Here is a 12148-nt window from a genome sequence, read left to right on the forward strand (position 1 = left end):
AATTCGTGATATATAGCCATTGATCTTGAGGAATTTGACTGTCAATGCCACATGAGCTTAGTTCAACTGTCTGATCTGGCTTCCATAGCTGTCTATGCATTTGAGAGTGGTCACATTTCTCCAGCCTTTCCTTTAGATGTTTACGGGAGGGGTGAAATTGCCTTGCGATGAAGAGTGTTGGGCCAGTAACTGAAAGGTTGCTGGTTTGAATACCCGAGTGGACTAGGTGAAAAATCTGTCTGTGCCATTGAGCAAGGTACTTAACCCTAATTGCTCCTATAAATCACTCTGGATAAGTGCGTCAGCTGAATGTAAAACTTTCAAATGTTGACTGGAACAGTGGCGGGGTGTAAGTTTTGTTGTTGTTTGAAACACAGATTTCCCTTTTAATTAAAGACCATTTTTCTGTTGGTGGATCAGAGGAGACCGATGAAATCCTAGACAGTAACAATACAAAATGCACTCAAAATGTACTATTTAACAATATTTGAATATTACCTGTTGTAAAATTGCATATAAAATGCGTTATACCCATATTGCGTGCTTTGGATATGGGCTTTGACAATGAACAAGGACGGGTGTGGTGATTGGTATGTAATTAAGCTTTGTGCTTTTTGCTAAGACAAAAACATGCCTCCCATTCCATTTGTTTCTTTCCTTCTTCCACCTTCATTTTCCTCAAACACCTCTTCTCTTTTCTTCATCTCTCTCCTCTCTCTTATCTTTTCTCTCACACTGAATTCCACTCCCCTCGCTTTCTCTCCTCTCTCAGGTGCATCGTCTGTGATCAGCAATGATGACGACTCAGCCTCTCCTCTCCACCATGTGTCCAACGGCAGTAACACTCCGTCCTCCTCTGAGATGGGCCCAGACGCCGTCATCATCGGCATGACCAAGATCCCCGTCATCGAGAACCCTCAGTACTTCCGCAGCAACAGCATGCTCAAATCAGACACCTGTGAGTAGAACAACAAGACCATGACTTACACACACGCACGCACAGAGACAAGTATGCAACACACATATGAGTGGCTTTCTTTCACCACCAGTTCATTTGAACTGGTAACAACATGTTCTGAGCTGGCATAGCCTACTACGCTGCAGCGAAGAAGAGTAACGTGCGGACTAGGAGATCTCAGGGGATCTGAGTGCTGATGCCCCCATGATTCTGTTACACCAACACATATTGTAGACGCCATCTAAGAACCCACACCTGAATGTGCGTATGCATGGGTTGCCATAGCAACAACCTCTCCGCTGCTATGGAACTGGCCTTGGAGCTGCTGATAAAATGTGTGTGTGTGTGTGTGTGTGTGTGTGTGTGTGTGTGTGTGTGTGTGTGTGTGTGTGTGTGTGTGTGTGTGTGTGATGTTGTACAGTATTGAGTGTAATTGACTGATATTTTATTTAAAAAAATGTATTGGCTGGTCTCCAGAGTAGTGCAGCGTTCTAAGGCACTGCATTGCAGTGGCACTGCCCCGGGTTCGATCACAGGCTGTGTCACAGCCGGCCGTGACCGGGAGACCCATGAAGCGGCGCACAATTGGCACAGCGTCGTCTTGTTTAGTGGAGGGTTTGGCTGGCCAGGATTACCTTGTCCCATCGCGCTCTAGAGACTCCTTGTGCCGGGCCGAGCGCCTGCAAGCCGACTCAGGTTGCCAGTTGGATGGTGTTTCTTCCAACACATTGGTGCGGCTGGCTTCCGGGTTAAGCAAGCATTGTGTCAAGAAGCAGTGCGGCTTGGCAGGATTGTGTTTCAGAGGACTCTTGACCTTCGAGTCCGTAGGGGAGTTGCAACGATGGGACAAGACTGTAACTATCAATTGGATATCATGAAAAAGGGGTAAAAAGTACCAACAAATTATAATAATAATAATATCAATGTATTGTCTTCAGAGACCAGTCAGACCACAGCCCTCTCCCCATTGGCCCAGACAGGAGAAGAGACCACACACGCACGCATTGTGTGTGTGAGTGCTTGTTGCTTCAATGCCACTTGTCAGCAGTGTAGCTGTATCCATCTAATCCATTACATTTGAGGTCATGCCAGTGTGTGTGTGTGTGTGTGTGTGTGTGTGTGTGTGTGTGTGTGTGTGTGTGTGTGTGTGTGTGTGTGAGTGTGTGTGTGTGTGTACAGTACCAGTCAAAAGTTTGGACACACCTAGTAACCAAAAAGGTGTTATGTTATATTTTAGATTCTTCAAAGTAGCAACCCTTTGCCATTGATAACAGCTCCTGTGCCTATGACATTTAGAGGCAAAGATAACCTCTACGATAGGACTGTGTCTCTCAGTAGTCTCTGTGTGTGTGTGTGTGTGTGTGTGTGTGTGTGTGTGTGTGTGTGTGTGTGTGTGTGTGTGTGTGTGTGTGTGTGCGTGTGCGTGTGCGTGTGCGTGTGTGCGTGTACAGTACCAGTCAAAAGTTTGGACACACCTAGTAACCAAAAAGGTGTTATGTTATATTTTAGATTCTTCAAAGTAGCAACCCTTTGCCTTGATGACAGCTTTGCACACTCTTGGCATTCTCACAACCAGCTTCACCTGGAATGATTTTCCAACAGTGTTGAAGGAGTTTCCACATATGCTGATTACTTGTTGGCTGTTTTTCCTTAACTCTGTGGTCGAAATCTCAAACCATCTCAATTGAATTGAGGTTGGGTGACTGTGGAGGCCAGGTCATCTGATGCAGCTCTCCATCACTCTCCTTCTTGGTCAAATAGCCCTTACACAGCCTGGAAGTGTGTTGAGTCATTGTCCTGTTGAAAAACAAATGATAGTCCCACTAAGCACAAACCAGATTGGATGGCATATGGCTGCAGAATGCTGTGGTAGCCATGCTGGTGTGACTTGAATTTTAAATAAATCACAGACAGTGTCACCAGCAAAGCACCCCCATACCATCAAACCTCCTCCTCCATGCTTCACGGTGGGAACCACACATATAGAGATCATCCGTTCACCTACTCTGCATCTCACAAAGACACAGCAGTTGGAACCAAAAATCTCAAATTTGGACTCATCAGAACAAAGGACAGATTTCCACTGGCCTAATGTCCATTGCTCATGTTTCTTGGCCCAAGCAAGTCTCTTCTTATTATTGGTGTCCTTCAGTAGTGGTTTGTTGCAGCAATTCGACCAAGAAGGCCTGATTCACATAGTCTCCTCTCAACAGTTGATGTTGAGATGTGTCTGCTACTTCAACTCTGTGAAGCATTTATTTGGTCTGAAATTTCTGAGGCTGGTAACTCTAATGAACTTATCCTCTGCAGCAGAGGTAGCTCTGGGTCTTACATTCCTGTGGCGGTCCTCATGAGAGCCAGTTTCATCATATCGCTTCATAGTTTTAGCTACTGCACTTGAAGAAACTTTCTTGACATTTTCCGCATTGACTGACCTTCATGTCTTAAATTAATGATGGACTGTCATTTCTCTTTGCTTATTTGAGCTGTTCTTGCCGTCATATGGACTTGGTATTTAGGGCAATCTTCTAAATATGGCTATCACCCCTACCTTGTCACAACACAACTGATTGGCTCAAACACATTAAGAAAGAAAGAAATTCTACAAATTAACTTTTAACAAGGCACACCTGTTAATTGAAATGCATTCCAGGTGACTACCTCATAAAGCTGGTTGAGAGAATACCGAGTGTGCAAAGCTGTCATCAAGGGTGTTTACTTTGAAGAATCTCAAATATAAAATATATTTTGATTTGTTTTTGGTTACTACATGATTCCATATGTGTCATTTCATAGTTTTGATGTCTTTACTATTATTCTACGATGTAGAAAATATTACAAATCAAGAAAAACCCTTGAATGAGTAGGTGTTCTAAAACTTTTGACTGGTATTGTATGTGCATGTCTGTCTCCGGCTTCTTCTCCTGTATGGGCCAATGGAGAGAAGGTTGTGATCTGACTGGTCTCTGCAGCCCAAAAAAATAGATTTGTAAAATGTCAGTCAATGATGCTCAATACTGTACAACTCAGTGTTTGTGTGTGTGCGTGTGCGGGCGCATGTGTGTGTGTAAATGTAGTATTCACTTTGATGAGGAAGAGATAAACAGCGTAGGTAAGGTATTCTGTCAGGGGAGTGGGTGTGACTCTAATATCTTAGAAAAAGATCAATGGCCTCCATTAGTTTGTCCACTCCATTTAGAGTAGTCAGAGTTCATTAAGAACATGAGACACACACACACACACACCAGCTGATAGACACACACACGGAAGCACTGTCAACTTGCATGTCTTGCAACTGAAGGACTAAAGGCCGACAGAACAGAGGTTTCCTCCTTTCTTAGCGCAGTCGACTCTTCTTTCAAGCCCTGTTTCTTCCTTTTGTTCTCTCCGTCCTGGTCTCTGGGTTTAGAAGGATTAACTTTGTACTGGAAAATTTGATTCACAAATGTATTTTTACCAGGATGTTTACTTGCAGAAGGGCTCTCCTCCTGTGGAAATTATCCCATTCACCCATGACATCAGAACACAGGGACTAAAGTCTAAAGCCAACCCCTATTCTACCATCCAGAAGTGAGGCTTTGGAAAAGCACAGCTACTTAGCCGAAACTAGAGAGGGTGACAGACAGTAGAAGGGCGGTGGACTTGGATAGGAAACATGTCTCTTCTTGACATGTATATATTACTTACTTACAAAGAATGATAAAAGAGTACATGTGTAGAGTTTGGTGGTGTAAATGTAGATTTACTGTATATGAATTGGCGGTAATGGTGGAGTTGTATGGTTGTAATGGAAAAAATATGTGAGTTTTAACTTGAAGGTACTTGTGTAACCATGCTATTATTTTTGCGAAAGAAGAGAATTAGTGAGCAATGGTAATGAGCTGTGGCTTTTGTGGATAGATGTTCTGGGAACTGTGGGAACTTACATTCCCTGAGCTGTTGTTTTGGCAGATGTGACGTCATCAGGTTCACATGTTTTGGCAGATGTGATGTCATCAGGTTCACACACACACACAAAGCTGCGCTCAGGTCTTGACTCTGTATGTGCTAGTCTAATGGCCTAGGCTCTCTGTCTCCCTCTCCCTGTCTTTTTACATAATATTGGGTTATGCCTCTCAGTAAGTTAGTGCAGATCGATGCAGCTTCAAAGTCTAGCCCGCTGTAATGCAATAGCTCGAGTGGTGAGCTTTTCTTCAAATGCATTTCTTAATCAGATCAGAAATAAATCTTGATGGTTTGTGTCCGGGTCCACAGTTTTTCTCTCTGAAGACAGTAACCTGCTGATGAATATGTTTTGGTGTTCTCCACTGTCCTCGCGCTGTAGAGGGAGGCCTGGGTTGAGCTAAGTGGGTGCAGAGCATCTACAGTATCTGGCTGCATGAAAACCGCTCTGGGAGAAAGCACTGGGAAAAAGCCTGTGATGTTATTACCACCAGACTGATCTCAGTGTTTGTTCAGTCAAAAATCGTTGTTTCAAATAGACCTTCAGACATCCATTTCTGACGACCTGACAGCTATTACACATGCTGAGAGACAGAGCTGAGCTAACACTGTACAACACAATGTTACAAATTACTATCATCACAATCAAAAGACAGAATACAAAATGAATAGTAAAACTCCCTTTCAATTGAAAATACATTGATTAGACAAAACACCTCACCACCATGTACAGTACCAGTCAAAAGTTTGGACACACGTACTCACGCAAGGGTTTTTCTATTTTTACTATTTTCTACATTGTAGAAAAATAGTGAAGACATCAAAACTATGAAATAACACATATGGAATCATGCAGTAACCAAAAACGTGTTAAACAAATCAAAATATATTTTAGATTTTAGATTCTTCAAAGTAGCCACACTTTGCCTTGATGACAGCTTTGCACACTCTTGGCATTCTCTCAACCAGATTCACCTGGAATACTTTTCCAACAGTCTTGAAGGAGTTCCCACATATGCTGAGCACTTGTTGGCTGCTTTTCCTTCACTATGCGGTCCAACTCATCCCAAACCATCTCAATTGGGTTGAGGTCGGGTGATTGTGGAGGCCCGGTCCTCCATCACTCTCCTTCTTGGTAAAATAGCCCTTACACAACCTGGAGTTGTGTTGTGTCATTGTCCTGTTGGAAAAACAAATGATAGTCCCACTAAGCGCAAACCAGATGGGATGGCATATCGCTACAGAATGCTGTGGTAGCCATGCTGGTTAAGTGTACCTTGAATTCTAAATAAATCACTGACAGAATAAATCACTCACATCCTCCTCCATTCTTCATGGTGGGATCCACACATGCGGAGATCATCCGTTCACCTTCTCTGCGTCTCACAAAGACACAGCGGTTGGAACCAAAAATCTCAAATTTGGACTCATCAGACCAAAGGACAGATTTCCACTGGTCTAATGTCCATTGCTCGTGTTTCTTGGCCCAAGCAAGTCTCTCCTTCTTTTTGGTTCCTTTAGTAGTGGTTTCTTTGCAGAAATTCGACCATGAACACTTGATTCACGCATTCTCTGAACAGTTGATGTTGAGATGTGTCTGTTACTTGAACTCTGTGAAGCATTTATTTGGCCTGCAATTTCTGAGGCTGGTAACTCTAATGAACTTATCCTCTGCAGCAGAGGTAGCTCTGGGTCTTCCTTTCCTGTGGCGGTCCTCCTGAGAGCCAGTTTCATCATAGCGCTTGATGGTTTTTCAAAGTTATTGAAATGTTCCATATTGACTGACCTTCATGTCTTAAAGCAATTATGGACTGTCATTTCTCTTTGCTTATTTGAGCTGTTAATGCCATAACATGGCCTTTCACCAATAGGGCTATATTCTGTATACCACCCCTACCTTGTCACAACACAACTGATTGGGTCAAATGCATTAAGAAGGAAAGAAATTCCACAAATTAACTTTTAACAAGGCCCACCTGTTAATTGAAATGCATCCCAGGTGACTACCTCATGAAGCTGGTTGAGAGAATGCCAAGAGTGTGCAAAGCTGTCATCAAGGCAAAGGGTGGCTACTTTGAAGAATCTCTAGTATAAAATATATATTCATTTGTTCAACACTTTTTTGGTTACTACATGATTCCATATGTGTTATTTCATAGTTTTGATGTCTTCACTATTATTCTACAACATAGAAAATTGTAAAAATAAAGGAAAACCCTCGAATGGGTAGGTGGGTCCAAACTTTTGACTGGTACTGTATATAAATAAAATAAAATAATAGCTAGATCATTCAGTGCAACCAATGATGGCTCCCAGACCCCTTATCCAACCATCAGCCATCTCTTGTCATCTATGATACATCCAGTTTAGGAAGTCACACTGATATCCGTAATAACTCGGTTCTGTCTGTCTTGCAGTTGTCCAGCACATCAAGAGGCACAATATAGTTCTGAAGAGGGAGTTGGGAGAAGGGGCGTTTGGCAAGGTTTTCCTGGCCGAGTGCTATAACCTGTCTCCTGAGCTCGACAAGATCCTGGTGGCTGTCAAGGTAACACTGCTCTTTACTGTCTATCACAACCTACTGTAGACTACATTGTTTGACCAATTTCCAAATGGACTCCTAACCCCCCACCCCCTAACACTCTTATAGGAAAATCTGCCAATAGCCTGCTTCCACCAATAATTCCAGCATTCTAAGTCTGTGGTGAAACAAGATCTTATTGGAGAGTTTTCATAAAAAATACATGACATGATGGGGGGAAAAACCCTTCCCCTGACCTCCTGTCCTTTCTGTGTCCCACTGTGGGACTCCCACATTATTCTTAGTGTGAAGTGGAGCTTTTCTGTATGTACTAGCAACCTGCAACCAAGTCACATCTAAGATGATAGATGTGACTTGGCACTTTCCAAGTTGCCGTCTCTACGGTCTAACATACTCATATCCACTAATGGTAGTGGTTTTACAAGAAAGTATCGGACAGGCATGCAGCCATATAGGCTTGGCTACCATGTTTATGGAAAAATATGCAAAGGAGGCATTGATCAAGATACTGAATACTGATATTAGTGATATTAGCTAATGCGTTGGCAGTCATGAAAAGATGCTAGAAGTCACACAGGCGATCAAAGGCACCAATGTCCCGGTCGGTCATACAATATCCTAGGTAAATCACGTTCAGGGGGGAGTTTCCTGAAAGCTACGTGTGAATAAACTTCAGAATTCGTCGAAAGAAGCACTTTAATGTTGGGTTGTTAGTGCATAGACGTGCAGTTGCCCAACACTGCCTTGCAGCTCTCAGGGACTGCCATGCAGAGCGCAGTAGAACTATCAGCCCACGGAGAGAAGCAGGAGATTGGACTTCGCACAACTTTCTAGAGTTTTCCCTGTTAGTTGACACCATCAACGTTTCCCTTTAGTGTGGCAATTGTGATCAAATCAACGCAATTATTAGCCACTTTCAGTACAACACACCGCAACAAAACAAACTATGCACAAGATTTCGTTGTGGACAGAACGCATCGGAGTAAGATTCTATTGTGCAAGACTCAGCCTGTACTCTACACAGACCGGTGCGGCATAATAATGGCCGTAACGGAACAAATGGAATGGCATCAAACACATGGAAACCATGTTTGATGTATTTGATATCATTCCACTGATACCGCTCCAGTCATTCCTACGAGCCCATTCTCCCCAATTAAGGTGCCACCAACCTCCTGGGATGGATCTGTGCCATTTACTTTGAACTGGACTGTGTTTACAGCATGAGTGGTTGCGAGTAGATGCACTTGTCTTGAGATCAAAGTAAGAGCTGCATGTAGCCACGTGTGCACATTTTGTTCATATCCTTTGCTAGTTAGTGAGTTATTAGCCCAGTTATAGATCATTTGTAGTCAGCAATAGGGGAGTCATTGATTCCTACAAGAGCACAAAACGTGTACATTTCTAGCCATCTTTGAAAAGAGAGTCAGGTAAAGAGCTTTTTTTGTCTTAAAGGGGCAGTGTTGTATTTTGAGACAGGCTTGAATAAGCTAAGTAGCCAATAGGCAGAGGGTAGCATAATTTGTCTGATTCTCTGTAATAATGGTATGGGAATAATAATGCATTTAATTTTGTAAAACATTTTCCGTTACCTGCTTGTCTGAAGGACAAGTGGATTAACAGGTTAAGGTCAAGCCCTGCATGTTTTTTTCTTCTCAAAAGTCTCATGGATTGTAGGTCTACATTGAACAACACACATTGGCTGCTACTGTAAGATGAATGGTAGAACAGCTATTTCCATGTTAAAATGTTATGGGATGCATTTTCTCCATTGTTTTTGATGGTAGGTCACTCTGGTAGGCCTACATTATTATTCAATTGCCAGAGTAACCTACTTGGCCACTGTTAAAACTGCAACTTAAAGCGGCTACAGACTCAGTGTTCACAGTAAAAGTTTGCGCTCAGCGGACTTAGTGACGATTTTTTGTTGTTGAGGGAACACTGCCCAAGTCCATTTCTGTTCTGATCATAATGAGTCCTGTTTCCTGGAATGTATTTGGTTAAAGATGGGGGTGGATGAACCTCTTTTTCTGGCATCTCAGTATTCTAGCTGGGGGTCAGAACAGAGGGTCTGCCCTTGGCTTCCTTAGCTCTCTCCTGTTCCTGTTTGTAAATGGACACTTCAGTTCTCTGTAAGCACAAAACACCCTATGTACTCATATACCCACTTTCTGTAGGACCAAATCAATTATTCATACAGAATCATTTCTATATATTTCTGTAGATATGAATATAGGCCCATATCGCTTACGTTTCCTGAAACTTTCTCTCTTCATCCCTCTCTCTCTATCTCTCTTGTTCCTTCTCTCTCTCTCGCGCGCTCTCTCTCTCTCTCTCGCATTTGTCTCTGCACTAAAATCGCTATGATAGATTTCATGAAAATAGCAAAGATCAGAACACGAGAACCAGTAACACTACTTCTGTAAACAATGACACAGTAATCACTTACTGTATAAAAGTATACGCCGTCTCTGCTTGGTCATTGCCAATAAGCTAACATTGTGGGCTATGGTTTTGTTTCTATAACTCATTTTTACTTTAAGAACCACTTAAGTCTGCACTTGGTGGACTTGAGCCAAAACAAAAACATCTTGTGGCAGAATAGTACCCTGTCAGTAAACATTTCTCAAACTCAGTGTGCATGTAGTGAGTTCTGAGGAAACGTAGGTAGTAACCTTTGTGTGTGTGTGTTTGTGTGTGTGTGTGTGTGTGTGTGCGTGCGTGCGTGTGTGCGTGCGTGTGTGTGCGTGCATGCGTGTGTGTGTGTTCAGACCCTGAAAGAGGCCAGTGAGAATGCGAGGAAGGACTTCCATCGAGAAGCCGAGTTGCTGACCAACCTGCAGCACGAGCATATCGTCACCTTCTACGGTGTGTGTGTGGAGAGCGACCCCCTCATCATGGTGTTTGAGTACATGAAGCACGGGGACCTCAACAAGTTCCTCAGGTAAACCATTCTTTGGGCATGTTCAAATTAGGCATATACTGCATAAAAACCCACTATATGTTTCAGTAAGATTTTTAATAACACTGCTAGCTTATTTTGGGTTAACTTTTTTTGAACTCCAAGTACAGATAGGACAGATGGAAATTAATTTCCTTAGGCATTAATCACGCAAAGACATTTATTTTTTATTGTGACACGGCATCAGTGAGATCCAAACCTATAATCTTCTGTTCTCTATCGATGGAATTAGTCCACTGCGATACCAGGATGAAGCTCGCTTGCCATGTTTTTTACGCATACCAAGCTGTTCATTTTAGTCTATTCAAACAGCCCCCGTTTCAAAGCAAACAAGGACTCAGTTAGTGGGCGGCGGGCGCGGCCAACACACCTGAACACACTTAACAAGATAGAGGATAATGAGAGTTTTGTTGATGCTGAGAACAGAATGTATATATTTTCTCGGTCACTGAACATGACTACAGTTTTTATGGAAAGTTTTCTTAACGTTCTGAGAATGGAATGTATATGTTTTTAAATAACATTCTTAGAATGTTTTCTGAACAATACTAAAGTTCCTTGTGGTTTTTATGGAAAGTTCTCTTAATGTTCTCAAGAACAATTTGGAAAATGGCTTTAAATAGAACAATGAGGAAAACTTTCTGAAACATTATGCTGAAGTACTGAAAGTCCCACAGAAGAGCGTTGTTTCTTAACGTTCTATGAACTATTTAAAACATTCCCAATGTCAAACCAGATGGAGAATGCTTCTAGAACATTACCATCATTGAAATATAAATGTAACCATGTTTGAACTTTTAGGAAACGTTCGGTTCAAATAATGAAATACCAAGAATGTTGTTTTTTTGTCAAGTTCCTTAATTACTATAGTGGGCTAAATCAGGGTCACACACACTGTACAGTAGTGATTCTCCTCGACTCATCCCAAACCATCTCATTTGGGTTGAGGTCAGATGATTGTGGAGGCCAGGTCATCTGATGCAGCACTCCATCACTCTCCTTCTTGGTCAAATAGCCCTTACACAGCCTGGAAGTGTGTTGAGTCATTGTCCTGTTGAAAAACAAATGATAGTGTCACTAACCACAAACCACATTGGATGGTGTATCGCTGCAGAAAGCTGTGGTAGCCTTGCTGGTTATGTGAGCTTTGAATTCTAAATAAATCACATACAGTGTCACCAGCAAAACACCCCCACAGCATCTCACCTCCTCCTCCATGCTTCATGGTGGGAACTACATATGCGAAGACCATCCGTTCACCTATTCTGCATCTCACAATGCCACGGCAGTTGGAACCAGAAATCTCTAATTTGGACTCATCAGACCAAAGGACAGATTTCCGCCGGTCTAATGTCAATTGCTTGTGTTTCTTGGCACCAAGCAAGTCTCTCCTTCTTATTGGTATCCTTAAGTAGTGGTTTCGTTGCAGCAATTCGGCCATGGCCTGATTTACACAGTCTCTGAACAGTTGATGTTGAGATGTGTCTGTTACTTGAACTCTGTGAAGCATTTGTTTGGGCTGCAATTTCTGAGGCTGGTAACTCTAATAAACTTATCCTCTGCAGCAGAGGTAGCTCTGGGTCTTACTTTCCTGTGTCAGTCCTCATGAGAGGCAGTTTCATCATACCACTTGGTTTGGTTTTTGCAACTGCAGTTGAAAAAACTTTCAAAGTTCTTGAAATGTTCCGCATTGACTGACCTTCAAGTCTTAAAGTAATGATGGACTGTCTTTTCTCTTTGCTTA

General features: G+C 42.4%; 1 protein-coding gene across 2 annotated transcripts in view; it reads left to right on the top strand.

Moving 5' to 3' along the window:
- The window catches only part of LOC115199819 (BDNF/NT-3 growth factors receptor), a 90471-nt gene that overhangs the window by 47076 nt on the left and 31247 nt on the right, over positions 1-12148 (top strand). For both annotated transcript variants that reach the window (XM_029762288.1, XM_029762289.1), the window contains exons 13-15: positions 773-958; positions 7318-7448; positions 10214-10386. In XM_029762288.1, the coding sequence (XP_029618148.1) occupies positions 773-958; positions 7318-7448; positions 10214-10386 (490 nt within the window). The remainder of the gene's footprint in view (positions 1-772; positions 959-7317; positions 7449-10213; positions 10387-12148) is intronic.

This window comes from Salmo trutta, chromosome 9, assembly GCF_901001165.1.
Source record: "Salmo trutta chromosome 9, fSalTru1.1, whole genome shotgun sequence".
In the NCBI taxonomy this organism is placed as follows: domain Eukaryota; kingdom Metazoa; phylum Chordata; class Actinopteri; order Salmoniformes; family Salmonidae; genus Salmo; species Salmo trutta.